The sequence below is a fragment of the Oreochromis aureus genome, linkage group 17 (genome assembly GCF_013358895.1).
Source record: "Oreochromis aureus strain Israel breed Guangdong linkage group 17, ZZ_aureus, whole genome shotgun sequence".
Lineage (NCBI taxonomy): Eukaryota > Metazoa > Chordata > Actinopteri > Cichliformes > Cichlidae > Oreochromis > Oreochromis aureus.
Genome location: NC_052958.1, coordinates 24,779,369 through 24,803,002, shown reverse-complemented (window position 1 = coordinate 24,803,002; position 23,634 = coordinate 24,779,369). Strand labels below are relative to the sequence as shown.

General features: G+C 38.2%; 1 protein-coding gene across 3 annotated transcripts; it reads right to left on the bottom strand.

Annotated features, from left to right (window-relative positions):
- Positions 1–637: 637 nt before the first annotated feature.
- b4galt6 (UDP-Gal:betaGlcNAc beta 1,4- galactosyltransferase, polypeptide 6) lies at positions 638–22,306 on the bottom strand. 3 transcript variants are annotated; one of them, XM_039601264.1, is made up of 9 exons: positions 22,287–22,306; positions 18,118–18,234; positions 12,300–12,413; positions 12,033–12,157; positions 11,056–11,172; positions 6,922–7,109; positions 6,674–6,796; positions 4,267–4,368; positions 638–2,481 (listed from the first exon to the last, which is right to left on the bottom strand). In XM_039601264.1, exons 2-9 carry the CDS (start codon positions 18,215–18,217, stop codon positions 2,334–2,336), a joined length of 1,017 nt encoding a protein of 338 aa, XP_039457198.1. In that variant the 5' UTR covers positions 18,218–18,234; positions 22,287–22,306; the 3' UTR covers positions 638–2,333. The 3 variants fall into 3 exon arrangements, with proteins under 3 accessions (XP_039457198.1, XP_031596424.1, XP_039457196.1); XM_031740564.2 differs by lacking the exon at positions 22,287–22,306 and adding an exon at positions 21,580–22,276; XM_039601262.1 differs by lacking the exon at positions 22,287–22,306 and adding an exon at positions 18,332–18,454.
- Positions 22,307–23,634: the final 1,328 nt, after the last annotated feature.

Below are 23,634 nucleotides of genomic sequence, written 5' to 3'. Positions count from 1 at the left end.
GTTTAAGAGTTACTTCTTAGCAAAAGTACCTTAAACATCTGTTACGCAGTTTATCTGCAGATTTCAAACTTTTAACACAATACAGGCCATCTCCTTCCACTTCCAATTTTATAACAAGACGCAAATCTCGCCTGCTGTTGAAAACCACATAGAACAAATAGAATGTAACGATGTATGTGTTTAAAACTTATATCGAATTGATTTTCATGTAAATGTGTGGTCATTTAAGTGAATCTGATGCTGTGTTCTTGATTTTCCCTAAATAACTGTGCGCTTTTATTGCAATATTGTCTGAGCTTCTAGAGATTGAAACATTCAACAATTTCCAGCCAACCAAAACACTAAAATTAGTTATACTATATGGATATGCCGTTGTACAATTTTGCATTAAATCCGAGGTTTAATTTGCAAATCACTGAATTTGTCTTGTTTCTTGTTACTTATGTGGTACCCATTCACACAAAATCAGGCTGGACAGTTTGTGTTCATATCTTATTCTGACTAATCGGTCTGTAGGTAGGCATGAATCGCAGTTGCAGAGGTAAACATATTTGGTCACCAATGCTCTAAATTAGTGGACAATCCAAAGCAGGAACACCATTTAGGCTGACAACCAAAAACCAAATTGACACATGTATGGGAGAGTAAGAGGTTCATTCTGAAGCCGTTTAACAGGATTCAATAATCAGCAAATAAAGTCAGGACAAACATGGGCAGAGAACTATTTAAAAACATAAAAACTCCAAACATACAAATCATGGTCAAATTTAAATCCTAAAGACACAGAGAATCATAACCGTCAATATGTCACCAAAAATTCTGTGTACACATTTCTCTCATTACTCTCTCTAGTGCTTAGGTTTAGAAAAAAAACCCTGTTTTCACAGCATGAATACCTAGGAGAAGCTCACACCAATGTTCTCTCGTTCGGGCTCTTCTCACTGCTTGGCAACTTTGGGAAAAAACAAACCCCAAAACATTTAAAGCCACAGTCCAGACACATCATCCACACATCAAATTGCCATGCTTCATTACATGGTACAGTACAATAAAGAGGTCTATCATATCGTCCAGCACTTGGAAAAAAAAACAAACAAAAGCATAGAAAATCATAAAAAAATAAAAACATCTGAGACAAAAAATATAGACTTATGTGAAACCATGAACCTGTACTAAGCATGTTGTGTGGACACGCTGGCCAGCCATGCTCTTTTTATAAAGTCATGGAGCGCCTTAGTCATGCTTTATCTAACTTTTACTTGTACAGTGCACATTTAAAAAAAAAAAAAGAAAGAAAATAATTTAAATATGCAGATCTCTACCTGATGAAATTAATTTATGTTTGAAAAAAAATGTGTAAAAAAAAAAAATTAAGGCATGCAAATGATGATAACAAATAATGAGATGTGGATGCTTTTTGACCCAAACATCTTACATCGTTAGAACTTCCAGCTGGAAAGGAATGATTCACTCTTATTAAATACTCAAATCAAGGGTAGCTGCCAAAATAAAATTCATATCCACTGGAATATCACTGTATTTGCTCAAGCATTCAAAGACTATTTACATATCTGTGTTCTGTGATCATTAAGAGGCTGATATTTACATACATGTTCATGCAGATTCAGCAGCAGTGCAGGAGAAAAAAACAAGACAAAAGAGAAATACTAAACATCCTGAAACCGAAAATAAATACAATTTATTAAAATAAGAAAAAAAATGTACATCATATATATATATATATATGTATATAAATGTTAACTGTGTGTCCCTCTTTTAAAAAGATTACCGTTATAACAAAATGATATGTATAAAACAAATGAAATAAAAATTGAGAAAAAAAAATGTTTATTGGCTTGTAAGGTGATGGTTTTATACATCAGACGTGAAGCAGTGCAGAGCCGAGAGCAGGGAGCTGTGGTTTTGCCACATTAAGGCTTTGCAGTAAACATTAGAGTTGAGATAACTGCTGCTCAAGATTAATGTCGACTTGTAGTTAAGCTGGTACAAACAAAATGACATGCAGCAACAAACTCATCAATTCACACTCAGCACACCCACACATTTTTCAACTGACACACAGAATGAATAGTTCATCTTTAGAAACTAGCCACTGCCTTTGAAAAACAAAAAAAACTTTTTTATTTGGATTGGATTTTTTCCACAGCAAGATTTCTTGGCAGCATTATATGGCGCTTCTCTTCATCCCTCAGAGCCTGTGCCACCTCCTCTTCTCCACAGCTTTACCTCTGAACTGCTGAAGATAACACCAGGAGGTCAGACTGGAAGAGAGCAGGGTGAGCTCAGGGAGTGCAGGATGTGGCTGGGTCAGTTCAGTACTCTGTGATAGGGGCAAGCTCAGGATAAAGGTCCACAGAGATGTTCTTGTACAGACTACTAAGTGAGATGTGTGGACTGTAATGCAAGTTGTTGAGACCATCCAAGTGTTGCCGCTCTTTGGAATATCTTAGGAGTTTATACCTACAAACAAAAAGTGACACAGTATCAGTACACTCTACCTGCTCTACTCCTATTTGGGCATTTATGAGATTAAAGCATCAGGTTATTAGACCCAAAGTGTCTAAACAGGTCCAACATTAAGGTAACAGTTATCTAAATATAGTCAGGTCTGGAAGTACTTGGTCATTACTTTTGTAATTCTGCTTCTGTACACCACCCCAATAGACTGCATATCAAACAGGCATTAGGTGCTGCTAATCAAATATACTTGCATAACTGATCATCAGCAAATGTGAACACATTTACAAAAGCAGACGTTTAGGCAATTTCCTGGTCTGGAGCATTCAGGTGTGTGTTAGCACAATGCCAGCTTTCCCAGGACAACCTAGTAAATTTACCCCATATGTACCACAGCCTGTGAAATGCTCACAGAAATAACATTAAAATAAAAAAACCCCAAGAGAAACATCTTGGACTCCACAGGCCCCAGTTAGCACTGTTAAATACCAGAGTTCATAACAGTACAATTACACAAAGACTAAACAGGTATAGCTTGTCTGCCCCTTCTCTCTAAAAAGAACAAGGCTCAGTTTTGCAAAGTTAGATCTGAACAAACCACAAGACAGATAAGACCAAAAGTGAAGATGCTTGGCCATAATTCACAAGGCCAAATTTGGTGAAAACAGCATATTAACAAAAACATACTATCAAGTACAGACTTGGAGGATTGAGGACTTGGACTTGTGAGTCAACCATGAACTCCTCTGTATAGCAAAGTATTCTAGAGTCAAACATGGGCCTCTCTCCCTCTGACAACTACATATAGAACAGAATGACTGAAAATGAAAGAAAGCAATCACAGTATTGCAACAGCCCAATCAAAGTCCAGATCTAAACTTGACCGAAATGTTCAGAAACTCAACCAAGTCAAGTACAGAGGGCCAAAGTTCTACAACAATTAGAGAAACTGATCCTGCTGAAAATGATTACAGGTTGCAGGCCTTTACTGCAAACAGATTTAGCTGCCGACTATGTGAACTGTGTCGTTTTATTTTCAGTAACTGAAAATCATAAACTCTGTTGGATTGAGATCAGGTGACTTACTTGATCATTAAAGAATATCCCATTCCTTTGCCTTAAGAAACTCTTGGGTTCCTCGTAGTAGACTTTTGGTCATTATCCATTTGCACTGCGAAGCACCATTTGTTACATTTTGCAGTATTTAGCTTATTCTGAGCAGAGAGTATAGCCCTGTATACTTCAGAATTCATCCTGCTACTTCCATCAGCAATCACATCATTAAAAAAAGTCACATGGTTCCACATTCCCAGGCCATAACATTTCCGCCATGTTACACTGGTGTGTAGTTCAGATGGTGTGCAGATCAGCGTCAAGGCAGATACAGTAGATCCACTCTAAGATCTCAACAGCATTACCAATGATGTGACTTTAAGAAGGTCTGAAGTTGATCCAAACACCTCTTGTAGCAAGTTTAAATTGTGCATGCAGTTTCCTCTCATAAACAGACCCATAGACAAGTGAACACAACAGGGTACAAAGACACAGACCGGTGGAAACCATAATCCAACTACTGGATGGTCTGCTCTGCTCTTTTTCCTAAATTATGTTTATGTACAACATATTTGTATGCGCAATCTGGAGGATGTTAGATCTGCTGCAGTTAAAATCAAAACAAAATAAACTCTCGATTCAAATTAAAGGTTTAATGCTTTAAAAAAAATATTATTCTTTAGAGTTAGGACATTTTGTAAATGTATTTTTTCAATATGAAAAAAGAAACTATACCTCCCAAGAAACTGCACCTCTCCTCTGTGATGGTGAGGAATCGATTTATACTTGCCAATCTCCCCCTCTGGTCGTGTGACATTCAGATCGGCATACTGAACCCTGCAAGGAAATCAAGCCGCATCACTATTTACAGAATTAAAACCAATATTAGTGTATACATAACATCAATAATAATTCTGGGCTTTTAATTATTCCTTCAAACTAGTTCTTTTGCAGGTTGGAATGACTGTAAAGCACACATTTGAAAAAAAAGAATTGGGTGCACAAGTTTGAATTTATTGTGGACTTTTTAAGCATAGGATCAAAAATATTAGGGATGCACCGATCCCGATACTGGTATCGGGTATCGGGGCCGATACTGCAAAATGTGTGCGTACTCGTACTCGTAAAAGTCAACCGATACCATGAACCGATACTAATGTAGCCCGGATGGGAATTTGGGAGTAGATACTCATAATTCCCATGGACTTGAACGCCACATAAGGTGTTCACAGTTCACAGAAGAGAACGGCATGGAGAGATGCACGAAGTTAGCTGAACCAAAGTGAGAGACTCGGCTAGTTTTACTGAGGTTAACTAGCACAAAAGAGTGTGTGACTAGAAAGCTAACCGTGTGAGAGCTTCGCAACAGAGTGTGGGTGAAGTGACTTTTTGTTTCAACGGTCGCACCACCGTGGAAAACTGTGTTTCCAGCCATGACCGCCGAGGCTAAAGGCTAGCCCGGACTGCTTGGTTGCGCCACGGAGGCAGGACTGTCGGAGAGCTGGACAGTGACTGGCTAACGCGCTGTAGCAGAGACAGCATCGGGTCCGCATCGGGTGTGGGACTGGTGAACGGCGACCTACCGGGCAACGGAACTGTAAGTCAGACTTTTGTGCTCTTACTGGGGAGAAGAGGATTTTTCTCCATCGTCCGGCGTGAGCAGCAAACAGGCCTGCAACAAGTGTGAATGTGAGTGTGTGTGGGGCCCATGTGTGAATATTGTATGTTTAGTGGATTTATATAACGTGTTTTGGAGTGTATATTAGTGAGTCACTTACCAAAAGGTGATAACATAAGTTGGGTTGTTTAATATAATTTGAAAGGGAATTATTTCATTTATACAGTGTATTTCATTTGGTTAAGGAATTGGAATATCATTTGAGTTTAAAAAAGGGATGTGTTGTACAGTATTTGTCTCTGCCCTTACGTTCAGTAAACGTTTCGTTTGTGTTAAAGAGTTGTCTGGGGTCGTTTCTTTACTACTGGTTAAGTTTAACTTGTGTGTGGTAGAAGTATCGGTTTTTGTACTCGGTATCGGCAAGTACTCAGATCCAAGTATCGGTATCGGATCGGTTTGAAAAAATTGGTATCGTTGCATCCCTAAAAAATATGTTTTTCTGTTTTCTATTTCATGCATGCAAAATGTATAAACATTCAGAACTTATGTCAACGACGTTGCTAAATGGTGTGAACAAATATTTTTCAGTACATCACTGCAGGTGGGGTGAGTCGTTTGGTACTGGGCCGCGAGTGTTGAGTTTCAGGTGTGAAATTTATGGTTTTCAGGGCTTTTATTTGTTATTATCGTTACCTCAGTTTCCCTGTGTCTTTTCCCGTGTGTTATGAATACATTTTTTTTGGTACCGGTACTGGTTTTATTTTGTTGTATTTATCTGCGACACCTTAAAGGCCGGTCCGTAAAAATATTGTCGGATATAAACCGGTCCGTGGCACAAAAAAGGTTTGGGACTGCGGTGTTAACCGACAGCCAACTATCAGCTAGCAGTCAGCGGTTGGGAGCCCCCCCCTCCTTCCTTTGGGGCGTATCTACTTTCCACTATAAACAAGCCTCTTTAACTCAATTGCAGAGTGTCACCAAGAGATTTCTTCAAAAAAAACAAACAAACAAAAAACAAACAAACAAAAAACAAACAAAAAAAAACCTTAAAGTTACGTTTTAAAAATGTAAAATAAACTTAACAGCCAGTTTGACCATTCAGACATTTTACGCTGCAAATCACCAAAACTATTTCCAGTAAACAGTTTTTCCTTCATCTATTTCAATCGAATCTAATAAACAGATACAATCTAAAAGAAAATTAAATACAGCATGTCCTTCTTTCCTTTTTTCTGTTAGGTTGCAATTTAACATTTTATTTTTTAGATTTCTTCAGACTCTTATATTGTGCAAAAGTCTTGAATGACCCCAAATTTCTCTATATTTTACTTAATAGAGGCCAGAACTTCACCTAGTTTTTTTTAGGTGCTGTCCAGGCTTTATGAAGGCATTTCAAAGTCGTTTTTTGGACAGTGGCTACTTGTCCAAGATTTTTAGTAGATCACACATTGCATACTCAGCAGTTTATCCAGCAGCTTCCTCAGTAGCTAGCAAAGTAAGAACACAACGTAGTTGGTAACTCACCTGTTCCATAAGTCATCATCCTCTCCACCCCAACCCCAAAATGCATTGGGAAAACCATTAATCTTCCAGAACTGATCCACAGTGAGCCCACTCACACCACCAAAGAACTCACTATATGGAAGACTGAAAACAACAAAAGAACACAAGTTATTATTAAAAATCAGAAACTTTCTAGTCAGTTAATAACTCCAGGTCTGTTGCAATTAAATTATTATCCTACCAGTCTGGTAGATTTTCCACAAACTCACATGTACATGTATTTGTCCAGCTTGGCAGCAAAGTGGCGTGGCATCTGACCACAGCCATAGTAGTTTCGGTCATTTTCAGGGATATGGTCAACATCATGGAAAATCAAGCAGTCCCAGTCCAAGTCCTTCATAGCTTCCATGAATCCCACATTAAATAACATGGCTCTGTTGAATGGTTGGCTTCCACTCTAAAAAGTACACATTTCAGGTGAGCATGGTGCAATTTTTTTGCCAGTAACAACAATTCAGTATAGTAAACTACATTAGCACTTATTTAAAGCAAGCACACTGAATTGCAATTGAGATCTGAAACAATGCAATTAGCTAACTGCAAAAACAGGTAAGGATTACAGTTTTATAAAATTAGTTCTGTTTAGCTTTTCTGTGTCAATAAAAAATATATAGTAAACACATGTGGAAGCAATTCACATTTACATTTTCATACTTTCATTCACTTTGGTATTTCCTCATTTACAGGGCATGACTTTTAGTGCGAGGTAGTGGGTATTACACATATTTTATTAATTTCTCAAAGATGTAGACTTCATAGTGGGGTTGTCAACAAATTATACAACAAAAAGCAAAAAGATTTTAATCAATACTAAAAATTAAATATATACTCATTTGCAACTATATTCATAACAGTGTCATCTTTAACATGTGAACTAGGCAAAATACACTATCAGTCCTAACTATCTGTAACTTTTGCACTACATCAGACAAGTTATTGCAGACAGTACATTTGGTTTTGTAACAGATATAAACGTAACAACTGATTATTTTCACCTCACTTGTACTGAAACTACTGTGAGGATGAATGCATGGATTTTAGCAGTATTTATAATAGTTTGGTTTTTTTTGGTTTCCTGGGCTAGGGTCTCCCATGGCAAATTGGTCCTGGGTCAGGGACCACACAAAGAGCAATTCATGAGAAGAAGAAGTATAGCTGGTACTGATGAGGGAAAAAGCAAAGAAGATGTTTGGTGTGTCCTCTGGAGTACTGAGTACTGGAGCAAAAAGGTAATGCTTAATTCTTAGAAGCACTTGCATAGAAAAAAGTGTTTACATTAATGGGTGAATGAGGCAAGTTGTGTAAAACGCTTTCAGCGCTCAGAGTAGAAAAGCACTATGTAAGAACCAGTCCGTTTACATGACATGTACAGTAGTAGGAATACTGGCTATACTGGATAAAGGGTGACAAAAATGGGAGTTGCCAGACAGGAGGAAAAGAAGAAGACCACAGAGGTGAAGGAGGACATTCAGAGGGTTAGTGTGACAGGGGGGGGATGCTAGGAACAGGGTGAGATGAAGGCGAATAATCCGCTGTGGTGACCACTAAAGGGAACAAGGCGAAAGAAGGGGAAGAAGAAGATTTTTTTTAACACATACAGGATCACGTACAAAAAAATATCTTGAAAGATGAGAGCAGCTAACAACTATTCAGCTGCTCAAAACTCCAGTTTTTATCTCACCCAAGATGCCCATCTAAACATAGCAGGATAAAACTGGCTCTAATGCCAACCCAACATCAATCTTTTTTGAAATATGAATAGCAAGTAGGCGCGCAGCAATTTATCAAGTAAACAATGAATAACAGGGTTATAAAAAAAATCCTCAATACAAATTCTTTGCTACAATGCGTCGCTTTACTACAACAACAACAACACTGTGTATTAAGTGCTTCACCCACTTTTGCAACTAAAAACAGACCTGCTATAGAAATTTATTTAGGAGCACAGCATGAATAATAATTTGACAACATTGTCCCTGTGCAGCCCCCAGTTTTTAAAAAATGGATAAAAACACTTTTAATACAACAGCAGCGGTGATAATGACGCTGGCATAGTTTAAAGTGGAACTGGAGCCTGTTTACACACAGACGCACAGCCAAGAGCAAAGAGGCGGAGCAATTACTGAGCTGGTAAGTCCAGGTTAATTAAATGAAAATGAGTTTCTAGCAAAAAAAAAAAAAAAAAAAAAAAAAATCACAAATCACAAAGCAAACTTTGTAGCTGCTCCATTGACCGCTGTTTGTTTTACACAGAGAGCAATCTACGGTAAGCCTCCAGACATCGTACTGAAATATGCTGTTAACTTAGTACCATGTTTGAATTATACAGCTTGCCGTCCTGTTTCACATGGAAGCAAACGGGGTAACTTTAAATGGGAGAATGGGGTGTACTAGACCATATTTATTTCACAAGCTTTCACAACGTTTTTCAGATTGAAAGTGAAATAATATAAGATACGGTGTTAATTAAATTGCATTAATATTTAAAAATATAAAAATAAAACTTTCTTCACAGACCAACAAAAATGCACATGGGCCAGTAAAACTTTGAACCACTGCCCAGAGGGTTGTTAGGCTGGACACTAAATTATTATTAATATTAATTAACATCTAGACCATCATAATGTCTTGCACAAAAACTTCAGAATACTGATATGCTCACTTTTCTTCACTGCAGAGACAACACACACCTTTAAATGCTTACAGCCACAAACTGACTCAATTACTAGCACACTTAAACAAATCTACCAGGAGATTAAACACTGTCAGAACACTTTTTGCCTTCTATTAAAGTAAGAAAGCCTTCCAAGAAGACAGAGTAATGGTACTTTTTATTATGCCTTAGTTTAGATTGCATACATATTTAACCGACTTCACCACTCAGGAGGATCGTAAAGAAGACCTGGACAGTTTGCAGCAATTTATTGCCGAGTGTTTCGAGTGCATTGTTATGGGAAAACCAGGTAACAAGGCACCGATTCCCTCCAGCAGCAAAGGAACAGCGTCCTCGAAATGAAGCCCCCCCCCGAAGAGTCACCAGAACCAGCTTCTCCACCAAACAGCGACATGATGGACATTTTGGTGTCCATAGACAAAAAAACAACAACAACAAAAAAACAACTGTCCAGCTTTGACGCATGCTTGACCCTCCAGGAAATCCAGCGTAAAGATTTTTAGGTGCTGCATGAGTCCGTGGAGTTCTGCCAGCAGCAGCTTTAGCAAACCAAAACAACACGCCATGGCTGTACTGAGTCAGCTGATCTGTATCTACACATACGTCTCTTTCTACTTTCACACTAATAGACATGTCTGTAGGACAATTACTAGGGGTGGGTTTAAAAAAAATGATTTCCTGATTTTAGTTTGAATAATGCGATATCGATTCATTAAATCCTGAATTGATTTTTAAATATAAATGTATTTTGCCAGAAACGCCAGAATCTCAGCTTAAAGCTCACAAAACTATTTCGATAACTGCTAAACAGCTAAAACAGTATTTATTTTTAGTAGTATTTCCCTCTATGCCTTGCACATGGATGAAGGTGGGTATCGGGCACTTCTTGGGCGCCAGGGACCCTGACCTCAGCTTCCACCAGAGTGGCCGGCCTGTAGTGTAGTCAGCTGCCTGTGACCTCTAGTTGTCTGGGACTCCCACCCTTTGGCTGTGGGCACCCTTCCTACTCCTGCTCGGATGGATGCGCACAGATATCGCCGAGATGCATGGCCTTAGGTTTTAGGTACTCTTGGGGGCTGCGGATTGCCCGGTTCTCCTTGATCTGTATCTATTTACCCCCCTCCCCTCTTCTTTTTTCCCCTTCTTTTTTTTTGAAAGAAAAAAAAAAAAAAGGAAAAATCTATTGCATATATTTCTTATTATATTTGACTTAGACCTTTGACTGTACTTTATTCATATAATTTTGCATTTAAGAAAATTTTTTCTTTAAAAAGAAATGATATGGAACAATCAAGGAGTTTACTTTTTCTGACAGATGTATGCAGTTAAACATTGCAATTTCTACAATGGAAACCACTTTAGAAAACATTTAACCCAACAAAGTTTAACCCAACCAGGAAAGTTCACTTTGAAAGACTTTTGAATATTTGTTGTTGCTATTTTACTACAATCAATCAATCACTACAATTTACTACTATTTTACTACAATCAAAAGATGCAGTCCTAGTATCAAGAACGTCATGTGGTAATGGTTCACCCCTACAATTGGTTTTCATTGAGAGCTATTCCTTGGAAAATGCTTTTTGCACATGCTGAGCTCAGAAGAATCACATTCAGTTGAATAATAACTGTATATCCTTCAGTGCAATTAACAGACAACTCACTGTACCTGCTCAATGACGTAGAAGCCAAAATGCAGTCGCTGTCTCTGAAGCATGGGGATAAGGTGTTGGAAAAGGATGGGAAGATGTTCATGGCGATTTCTAAATGGAATAAGGATGGCCACCTATAGATATCAGAGTAAGAATCAGCACAAAAATGTGCAGTTATTAACTGAAGTTAGTAGCCCAACAAATATGCTCAGTAATAGTTTCTCACTACTCATTTCCTCTTTCACCCCACCGAGTTTGTGACAGATGCCTGCCCTCCTTGAGTTTGGATCTTTCAGAGTTTTCCTTCTGTTAAAAGGGAGTTTTTATTGCCTGTTATCAACAAATGCTTTCTTGTAAGAAAATCATTAGGGTTATATCTATAGTAGAATAAGGTATTAGCATGCATAACATGGATCTAATTTAATTACATCCAATTTAATTTAATATAACTTTATTTACAGTGCTTTCCTATAAAATTGAGTCAAATAAGGCATCATAGACACTTCACATGCTTACTGTTGTATATAGCCCACTTTAAGCCAAGAAAACTATCTGGACAAATTTGGAAATGGAAGAATTTGTGATCATTTTGGCTAAATATACCACCACAACTGAGGTGAATCAAAAAATAATCCAAAGCCAAAAGAAGAGCAGACTTCCAGCTTCCAGCTTGCAGTCAAGACACTAGATTTATTTTTAAAAATTACTTTTTAATATGCCACATAAGCACAATCAAAAGGTTTGTTTTTTGTGACACATGCTGTATCCACTTAAACTTTAAAACACTGCAGTTTCTTAATATGACATGATTTGTCATTAATGTATTTCTTCCCGAATTACTCGATTAATCAATGAAATAGTTGTTAGATTATTTGATTTCTACAATCATCTATAGCTGCAGTTCCACCAGAGGCCATACCAGCCAATACAAATGTTTAAGTATGTTTCATCATTAGTCTTTACAATATACAATTACCAGACTTGTAAAACCCACCTTCCAGCGAGGTCTACAGTCCTTTGGTTTCCACTGGCCTCCAAACTCGACGCCAAAAAACTTGGAGAACTTCATTTCTATCACCTCCATAGGGACCTCTGTCATATTTACTTCCATAAGGCCCTCTGAGGAGATTATTTTTAAGCGGGAGGTTATTCCACAAACATACTTGAAATGAAAAACTAAAAACAACAAAAACAAAACTACAACAAAATGTTTTTTCCCCCAAAAACTTTAGCACTTATCTTCTGATAGCAATGTACTCACTCATAGAAGGTAATCGTTCTGGGCAAGGGAGGTTCTGAGCGTAGGTAAAGTTCTCAGGGAGGTAAGTAGTTGGTTGGGCCAGGTACTCACTGGAGTTAGTGCCATCAGGATAATCTGTAGTATAAACAACCAAAAATAGGGACAACTTTATCCCAGCTACTTAGTAATATAGCCCCCGAAGCAAATGCTAAATGCTTCAGAGTAGTACCCTTTCACTGGCTCATTGATATACTTAATGTTCCAGTGAAGAAGTAAAAGCACTACTTTGAACAACAATGACTGAGGCAATAGCAACCAGTTGCTGTTGTAGTACTGGATAACAATTGTACAAGTTTACTACCTCTTCATTACTAAATGTGATTAGAGTGTTGCTTGTGTGACTCAATGAAACAGAGCAATACAACAGAATTGTTCGGCATCTTTCCTAGTCTTACTGGCGATTTTGCTACCGAGCTTTACACTACAGGCCGCAGTCACCTCGTTCTACACATAATCTGGTATAACTCTCAAACCCACACAGTGAAGCAGATAACTCATAAGCTGTAGAGAAAATGGCATATCACAAATTTAGAAGATCATCATTTAGCCTGGAGAAATACTTTTGCTCCTTTATAAGGAAGCCCTCTTTAAAGCTAGAACATTATACTACTCATCACTGATTGAAGAAAATAAGAACAACCCTAAGTTTCTCTTCAGCACTGTAGCCAGGCTGACAAAAAGTCAGAGCTCTGTTGAGCCAACCATCCCTTTAACATTAACTAGTAATGACTTCATTAACTTCTTCTCAAATAAACTTCCAACCATTAAAGAAAAAAATACTCATAATCATTTCACAGATGTAACATTATCTACAGCTACTTTCAGTACCATTAATATTTATTTGCTCTTCTTCTCCAGTTGATATTTCTGAGTTTGGAGGAAGTAATTACTTCCTGCAAACCATCAACGTGTCTTTTAGACCCCATTCCTACATGACTGCTCAAAGAAGTCCTGCCATTAATTAATGCTTCAATCTTAAATATGATCAACCTATCTCTAATAATCGTCTATGTATCACAGGCCTTCAAGCTGGCAGTAGTTAAACCATTACTTAAACCATCTCTTGACCCAGCAGTCTTAGCTAATTATAGGCCAATCTCCAACCTTCCTTTCATTTCAAAAATTCTTGAAAGAGTAGTTGTCAAACAGCTAACAGATCACCTGCAGAGGAATGGCTTATTTGAAGAGTTTCAGTCAGGTTTCAGAGCTCATCACAGCACAGAAACAGCTTTAGTGAAGGTTACAAATGATCTTCTTATGGATTCTGACAGTGGACTCATCTCTATGCTGGTCCTGCTAGACCTTAGTGCAGCGTTTGATACTGTTGACCATAATATCCTATTAGAGTAATCAGAGCATGCTGTAGGTATTACAGGTACTTTGCTGCAGCGGTTTGTGTCATATCTATCTAATAGACTCCAATTTGTACATGTAAATGGAGAGTCCTACTAACACACTAAGATTAATTATGAAGTTTCACAGGGTTCAGTTCTAGGACAAATTCTGTTTACATTATACATGCTTCCATTAGGCAGTATCATCAGAAGGCATAGCATACATTTTCACTGCTATGCAGATGACACCCAACTTTATCTATCCATGAAGCCAGATAACACACACCAATTAGTTAAACAGCAGGAATGTCTTAAAGACATAAAAACCTGGATGACCTCTAATGTTCTGCTTCTAAATTCAGATAAAACTGAGGTTAGAAAGTCATCATCAAAGATGATAAACCAAGCAAACCAATCACTGCTGCTGCTCTAGACCCACGATTATCTGAACCCACAAATAACATAAAAACTTCTGCCCTGCATTCAATGGAAGGGAATATGAGAAACAAAATTGAAGAAGCTACAACCTACAATCTGGTAATGGGAGAGCTGATGAGCTCGAACAATTAACAGGATGCACACAATCGGTTGATAATTAATGAAGTATGATTTTTTTTTGATTGAAGTATTAGTGGTGCATATTAATGAACATTTAAAATCAAATTTAACATGTCATATTTATCCATCAGGTTCATTTTCATCTGTTGTTCCATGGCAGGTGCCGATCAGTTTCAAATTCATGTTTCATGAGTCATTACATTAGTTTGCTGTGGAAAGAGACAATAGGGTCATTTTAACAGGTGGGCAGACTTGAAAAGGTGAGATAAAGTATATACTGGAGCCTAGAATAGGACTAATCGACTAATCAAAAAAAATAAAATAAAATAAACAAGATTAAACCAAAATCATTTTTAGTTGCAGGCGTGGCTGTAGCTCAGGAGAGCAGGCCATCTACAAATCAGAAGCTTGGTTTTGATCCCCGATTGCTCCAGTCTGCATGCCAAATATCCGTGGAGAAGATATCAACCCCAACTTGCTCTCCGATACATCCATTGTGTATATGTATTGTGGGTGTTGGCACTCTCCACAGTAGAGTATCACTCCCTTTTCCTGTTACAATACACAGTGGTGTAACTGGAACAGCTGTGTAGCCAATTTCATTAAAGATGTATGGATAATATTTTATTTCATCTCTGTTGATTCACCAGCTAAATATATATATATTCACAGAATTCACTCACTGTGTCTTTAGGGATTCATTAGCTAAGCTTAGCTGGTAGCCAACTAGGGCTGCACGATTAATCGTTAGAAAAATCGCGATCTCGATTCATACTTATGTGCGATCTCATTTCCAAATGACAACGATTTAAAAAAAAAAAAAAAAAAAAAAAAGACGACGACGATTGTACCGCATTTTGATCCGGGACGTAATCTGCATGAAAACAAGCGCTCACCCTTCCTGCTCAACAAATGACAAGGGCAGAGCCTTATACCACGTGATACAGAAGCTGTGCCGTGATGCTCAAATTGGCAGGGAAAAAACAACGGAGAACACGTCAGGGATGACGAGAAAGTGACAGGAGAAAATTTGTGCCGGTCAACCACCCAAACATCAGTAACGGGAACCTTATACAGCGCTTCCCTATACACGTCGAACTCCCGCAGGCTCAAAGAAATTACGGAGGCTATTACTTATCACCTGACCAAAGATATATCAACACTGTGCAAAACGAGGGATTTAGGAAAATGATCAACACCCTAGACAAACGCTACACAGTGCCGTCCCGCAACTATTTTTCTATTGTTGCACTACCTGCTCTATACACGCAGTGTCGAGCAATGGTGGAGACAGAATTTCAAAGCAGTACAACATTTTGCGGCAACCACAAAATGTGAGGCATTTATTGTTTTTATTTTTATTTATTGTTTTTATGTTCAGTTTCAACTGTTACGAAGTTGATGTGCAGTTAATAAGTGCAATAAATATTTATATTGGAAAAGAAAATCGTGAGAGAATCGTGATCTCAATTCTAGGCAAAAAAATCGTGATTCTCATTTTATGCAAAATCGTGCAGCCCTATAGCCAACTCACTATCAGCATAAAAGTAGTCCCAAACAGAAACCTCCCAGTACACCACCAACCCGTCCATTAATTTTTCCCTACTCTGTGACACACCCACTGAGGAAAAAAGTCTGGTTATTGGCGATTCTGTTTTGATAAATGTGAAAATAGAGACACCAACAACTGCAATCAATTTTTTCCTGGGGCCAGAGCAGGCGACATTGAGAGAAGTTTGAAAGTGCAGGTTAACAATAAACATAACTGGGTGGACAAGAGAGAGTTGGACAAGTTTCTCTTCAGCACTGTAGCCAGGCTGACAAAAGCTCTTTTGACCAAGCATTCCTTAAGGTTAACTAATAATGACTTCATGAATTTCTTTACAAATAAAATAGTAACCATTAGAGAAAACAAATACTCATAACGATCTCGCAGACGTAACATTATCTAGAGCTACTTTCAGTATCATTGATATTTATTTAGACTCCTTTTCTCCAATTGGTCTTTCTGAGTTAACTTCACTAATTACTTCCTCCAAACCATCAACGTGTCTTTTAGACCACATTCCTACAAGACTGCTCAAAAAAGTCCTGCCATTAATTAAATCTTAAATATACCAGGTATTAGGGCTGGGCCATATCATACCGTTCACTGTAATACCGGTAAAATGTTAGGCAATGATAAGAAAAAGAAATAACGCGATAGAATATGGGTAAAATGCACATAAGCGGTGCCTTTGTTTTCATGCGCACATGGCGGAAAAAGCATGGCGGCGACAGAAAATGAGAAGGGCGAAAGCGGATCGTTGAATGAAACGGATGAACCAAAATTGGTTTGTAAAAATGGTGCAACTTCAGTGGTGTGGAACTGGTTTGGTTTTCGTTCATCAGATACACACCAAAGCACAATTTTTGGTAGAGCATGCAAGCAGGCCGTCGTTATATAAAATCAATCCTTTGATTTTCTGCAAAATTGACATTGCCCCTTATAATCTGGTGTGCCTTATGTATGAATTCTGGTTGTGCTTACTGACCTTGAACATAATATTACCATATTGTGTGTGTATAACCTCTTTTTAAGTTTTGTGGATATTATACAAGATATCAAGGTCAGGTATGAGTCTCCATAGACTATGATATCAAGATATGTCGGCCAATTTCCACTGGAAATGCCTTTTGGTCAAACTGTCAGCAAGGAATTTGCATTTGCACTGTTAAATTTTTATATAGCTTTAATGCACATAAAAAAAAATAGCTGCTAGTTTAAGTAAAAACACATTGATGGGGTATTTTTGCACTAATAAAGTTGTGGAGTTGTAAAGTATTTTGCCTATCGTTATAGCAAATTTTCAAACATATATTGTGATAAATATTTTTGGCCATATTGCCTTGCCCTACCAGGTATATCTTGGCATCACTTGTCACCTTATAAGTGATGATTATGAGTTCTTTAGCTTTTGCCTCACCACCATGCCAGCTGAACAATGACACACTAGTGGCCCACAGCTACAATCTTAAATATAATCGACTGATCTATATTAATCAGCTATGTACAACAAGCCTTAACTACTGCCTTCAAGCTAGCAGTAGTTAAACCGTTACTGAAAAAGCCATCACTTGACCAAGATCTCTGCTAATTAAGCCCCTTTTCCATTAGTACCTATTTGGATTGACTCGCCACGGATCGCCACAACTTCACTCGGATCGACTGGTTTTCCATTACAATCCAGTACAACCTAACGTGCATGACTTTCGTCATAGCAACGTCCCACGATGTAAATAATATGCAACACGAAGGCTACAAAAAAGGTGGAGGTCGAGGAAAGAATATACCTCTTGATATACCTGCTTGATCTGTGGTTTTTCGTCAAATTTGGGGATCATGGCGTTGTTTTTTGCAGCCATTTCCCTGGTTGCTGGGTTTCAAAAATGACAGTTTTAATTTTCGTGAACGAGACGCTCTCGTGACTCATCGAGTGATGCTACTGACCAGCCAATCGTCTAACGACGTCAGATTTTAGGACCTGCTTGGATCGCTTGGAACCCCAGGCAAGCAGGTACTAAAAAAGTACCTGGTACCAGGTGCTGTGACCTAATGGAAAACCCTGAAAACTGTGGCTAACCGTGCAAAGTCGAACAAAGTAAGTACTAACGGAAAAGGGGCTTTATAGGCTAATCTCCAGCATTCATTTTATCTCAAAAATTCTTGAAAGAGTAGTCATCAGCAAACTGATCATCAGCAAAGCAATGGGTTTTTTTGAAGAGTCTCAGTCAGGTTTCAGAGCTCATCACAGTGCAGAAACGGCTTTAGTGAAGGTTACAAAAGATTTTATGGTCTCTGACAGTGGACTCATAGTAGCATAGCAGTGAGCACTCATACAACTCACCTGTCCCATTAAGAGTACTGTTCTTATTTGTATACAATCTGATCATCTGGCCGATGGTCCTCACATTGTCCCTCAACATGATGCCTTGAGCCTGCACCATGAAGAAGTATGTGTTGGCTGATGGAAAGAGCAGACATATAGAATTTAGTGTTATTGACTTAGTGCATTACATAAACTCAAAAAAATTTACAGTCAAACTTTTAAATACTATTACCATCTTGTAAATCTTTGCTTTCACTTTTCTTGCTATCGCCCACCTCTTCTCTCCAGAGCATACTTCCACCTCTCCAGACTCTCATTCTCACTACAGATCATAATGTTCTCTGCAAACATCATAGTCTATGGAGACTCACACCTGACCTAATCTGTCAGCCTGTCCATTACGAAGTCAAATAAGAAGGAACTTAGAACACTGATGAAATCCTGCCCCCCTCCACCATATATGTCAGCGTAAGTTCTCAGTCATCCAAGTCACGGTAGTCTAAGCAGCTTCGAAAGAAAGCCACTGGACTTCTTTAAGATGTTTCACTTCTTATCCAAGAAGCTTCTTCAGTTCTAAAACTACATGGTGAAGAGTCCCAGATATTTAATTCCTAATGGAAGTTGTTCCTTAAGAGGGTCGTTGACCCACACTGATCATGTGCCTCACCTAATGAGCCAAATTGTGAAAAACGGCATTAACGCATGGCACAACATAGAAGAACTAACCCAACAGGACAAGACTGAGTTGTACATCTGCATCTAAAGGATAAAAGTCACTCTTTGGATGATGCCAATGTTCACATTTTGAACAGAGAAGACAGATGGTTTGAAAGAAAAGTGAAAGAGGCCATCTATGTTCACTGTGAATAACAATCTTTGAACTGAGGAGAAGTCCAGTTGCTTTATTTCCAAGCTCCTTAGACATTACATTACATTACTTAGACATAGTTTTGGTTTTCACTTTGCTGTCTATGACTCGTAGCTCATGAAGATTGGAAATCCATTACTACAAATTATTAAACTATGGATTAACACCTAGAGATTTACAATAGAGTCCTAAAAATTACGTTAATTTAATGCTTGGTTGGTGCTCCTTTACAACAAACTACTGCATCAATGGGGTGTGGCATGGAGGCAGTCAGCTTGTGGAACTGCGGGGTATGTGTTAATGGCAGTCTTCACCTGCCAAAATGTTTTCTTTCACTCCACTTAAGCTCAACGTCTCAATAACTGCTACACATCATGATGTGTAAAGAGGTGAAGAGGTGAACTATGACATCATCTTCATTGTGTTGTCAAAAACAAACCAAAAAGACAAAAAACAGAGGGATGCATTGGCTTAATGTTGTCATACTTTACAGCCTCCAAATCACTGAGTGATCTGAAACTGGCATTGGGTATTGAACTTCACTTCAGCTGACATTTTGACCATCTCATACTGAATGTACGTATTCATAAGAGCCAACCTAATAGTAGTTACTTTTAAACCATAAACCACATTTATATTTAAATAAAATAACCAGTAATATAGTTAATTGTGCACATGTGCTCTAGGTGGCTAGCATAACATACCTGGAGCAATGCCATATGGACTACAAGGTAGGCAGTCAAAAACGACATTTCTCAAACTGAATATGATGGACATTCACTAAACGTTTCCACTAAATATTTGTGTTTCTGCCTTTACAAACAAATGACCTGTTGCATTTGAGGCAACAAGCACTGTCAGCATTGACTCCAGCTAAGCACAACCACACTTTTGAACATTTAATTCTTTCCACCATCCTCACAAAGACCAGGGTCTGCGGGTGTGTGTGAGACAGAGCTGTGCCACACCCGCCCCTCACATGCAGGCTCTTTTATGCTGACAACTTTTATGTAGAGATAATAAATCTGTTTTCTTAATTTCTCCACTACCAAAAGCAGTGCTTTTAATGTAATGTTGGTTATTGATACTCTGGGTCTTCAATAATTTAGCGTTTTGCCCCATTCCCTAGTCAACACAGTAGTTGTATTTACAGCAAGCTGTAGTTAAAAAAAAATTAAAGTGAGGGAAAAATAGAATTTGTTCCCCTCAATAAAAACCACAACAAAACATGTCAGTAATAGCAGAGAGTAAAAACGTGTATACACACACACACACACACACACACACACACACACACACACACACACACACACACACACACACACACACCCCCCTCATCAAGGAGATGCAATACTGTCAGAACTCTTGTTGCCTCCAACTAATATCAGAAAGGCTATTTTATTTCATGACTTAGTTTTGGTTGTATGTATCCCTTATTTTATTTATTTATTATCACTGTATTTGTCATTATTTATGTTTTGCATTTAAGGATTTTATACTGTTAAAAAAAGTGTTTTTAATATTGCACTCAAATACAATTTTTTCTTAAGTTTTTTTGACTAATGTAATTTCTAAAATTCAAACATATGATCAGCTAATTTTAAAATACCCGTGTTCTTTCTCTTTGAATATTTATTATTGCTCACAAATAACAGGAAAGTATTTCTTATCAGATTACTTAATCAATTGCATAATTGATAGAATACTATATTACTAAAATAATCAATAGATGTAGCCCTACTACAGAGCAAGTTCAAAATATCCAGGATCTCTTTTCCTTAACTGGCTTCAGCTATGCCAACAGAAGTGGTTATCAACTTGTCAGCAAAGGTGGTTGCCAACTTAGTAAGTTAAATCAGGGTTTCCCAATCTAGGTGTGAGCATGTTAGCATGAAAGGGGCGGTGCTGGTTCTATACAACCAGTCAGATACATAAAAGGACTGGATATATGCTACTAAATTGATTAAGTCTGGAATCTGCCTTCATTCAAAAGTAGATCTAAACAGGATATTGAAATAAGTTTTTTCAGGCAAGGCAGTTTTGGAAAGTCTTAATCCATAATTGCTAAAATGCTGGGATAGAATATGATCAGTTTAACAAACATTACAACACAGCTCCAGAATTCAGCGCCCATACCTAACAATACTTTTTTCAATTTCACCAAAATAACACTATGTGCAACATACAGACTGACGTTAACTAAAAATAAATAGATAAAATAATACAAATAAAATAATAATTATAAAAACGCCAGATATTCCAGAAAACATTGAAGCCCATATTTCATTCAATCCCATTCATAAACCAGCAATGTAGTGACAATTAGTGTCAAAATATTACCCCCTTGTGCGTATTGTATCATTTCATTGCAATGTTTTAATTCGATAATCAATAGAAGACACATTTGACATATTATTATAGCAAAATTACTAAGTCCAAATAAACCCAAGAGCCTGGTATCACACTTGAAACAGTGAGCCTGTTAGCGACCTTGTTTACCGTTAGTATCAACTACAACAGCAGCAGATGGTTAAGGTGCAGAGGATAATTCAGACGTAATTAAATTAACTGTTACCGTCTTAGGTGTTTAGCGTAAACTGCTGATTACTAACCTATTCCGGGAGCCACGTAAATGAAGTAGAGACAAGTAGTGGACATGGAGAAGATGAATATGAAGGCCAAAAATGATCGGTTGGACATTCGCAGCAGCCGCCTCCAGTTCACCATTTTAGCTTATGCCCGCTTCTCTCTTCGCCGATAAGAATCCCATAAAAATACTTTTTGAAGTTAAATGTTCCTCCAGTTGGTAGATGTCAATGCAAAGGTGTGGCCAGAGGAAAAAACTGCAAAATCAAAACCTACAGGTGCAGTGCGGAAAAGGCTAACGCTAGCAGTGCTAGCTGGCCTGCTCTCACCTGCCAAGAAATTTCGAGATGGTAAAAGCAGGCCTGTAACGTTACTATCAGGCTACTGTGAGCTTCCAGCTGTACCAGCAGCCGGGCATTGTGAAAGAGTTCCACGACCGACTTAGTGGCAGTAGTAGTTAAGGGATTTCATGGTACCCGCCCATAGTTAGAGTGTCGCCAGCGAGAACTTTTATCGCTAGCAGCTGAAGATGGTCATTGAGGGGGGCAGGACCGCTCTGCCTTCTCCATCAGTCTGCTCTCAGCCGGTGCAACGTTTTCCACACAGTCGGCACACTGTTTCATCAAATCAAGCTGACAACCCTGGTCATTCCACAAGCTGTCGACACTGTGATTTCGCACGGCTGTGGCATTCAACACTACTAAATGCAGAATGATTTGAAAAATAAACTCACGAAAAAAGAGAAGTAATACTTCCGATTTATTTTCTGCTGGCACTGCACTGTTTCCGGGGGGTGTACTCCTCCACATTTCCATGAAAACCAGTGAGCGTGACGTATGTCTGTGTCGGTTTTCAATTATCCAGGCCAGAAGAATAAGAAATAATAAGAATAACTTATTTCCCAGAGGGAAAAATCATATGTCTGCTAATTGTATGAGAATTGAAAAGCCTGATGACTGTGGGGGCGAATAATTTTCTGTATTTCTCCGTTTGACAACAAAAAGATAGGAGACTTCCAGTATTTATTGGGGGTGTTTGGGGGGTTTTTTCGTCTATGAATATGTTATAAAGTGGGTTATTGGAGTTGTTTAGGATGGCATCAACTGTCTAGTTTGTTATCTAGGTGTAAACGTAGATATTTATACTTGTTACTACTCAGAACCTAGAGGTGTTCAATATAATAGTAGTTTTTGTGACTCCAGTCACTGGAAGCTTTTACAAGATCCCTGTATTTAGATTCTGTCTATTCCTGATGCATGCCACTAATGGCAGCATCATCTGAGTATTTCTGGATGTGGCAGGCCTGTGCTGTATAAAATGTGAAAAAGAAATAGACCTGGAACAGTCCCCTGTGGTGCCCCCGTACTGCTCATTAACATTCCAGAAACAAAGTTCCCCAGCCTCACAAACTGTGGCCTTTCTGTCAGGTAGTCTGTGACTTTAGAAAACAAAGGAAGAATCTGTTCCCATCTCTGTGAGCTCGTCTTTGAGTATATTTGGTTGAATAGTATTGAAAGCGTTTGAAAAATGAACTCTCATAAAAGTGCCAGATTCCTCCAGATGAGCTAGGACATGATGAACCATGTAGAGGACAGCATCATTCACTATAAATGTGTTGTTTGTATGCAGATTGCAGGGGAAGTTTGTCTTTTACCTCGAGTTTCAGAGGTTTTCTTGCCCCCTTGCCACTTGGAGGAGGGAAGTAACGAAGTATTTGTTACGGTACTTAAGTAGAATTTTCAGGTATCTTTACTTTACTTGAGTTTTTCTGACAGCTTTTACTTTTACTTTTCTCTCTACATTTCTAAACAAATAGCTGTACTTTCTACTGCTTACATTTTCAAAAGAGGCTCATTATTTTTGGTTTAAGGGATATGGGAGAAGTCATTATTTCACGTCACTGCGGGCCTTCAAACATCAAACTGATTTAAGCCTGAACAGTAACACGTGAAAGTCAATCCTGTTCGTGTATTAATCACCAGGGGGATGTCGCATAAAAAGAGATGAGAGAGGCACAATCATGTGCTATAGGCAGGGGTTAAAGAGGGTTGGGTTTTCTTTTTTCTTGCACAGCACCAGAA

Bases quoted from the DNA above. Each gene is read 5' to 3' on its own strand.
- b4galt6 (XM_031740564.2), bottom strand. From the start codon at position 21,694: ATGGTGAACTGGAGGCGGCTGCTGCGAATGTCCAACCGATCATTTTTG. The intron at 18,235-21,579 runs GTTAGTAATCAG...TCTTTCCATCAG, and splicing joins TTACGTGGCTCCCGGAATAG to CCAACACATACTTCTTCATG. The intron at 12,158-12,299 runs GTGAGTACATTG...TAATCTCCTCAG, and splicing joins AGAACGATTACCTTCTATGA to AGGGCCTTATGGAAGTAAAT.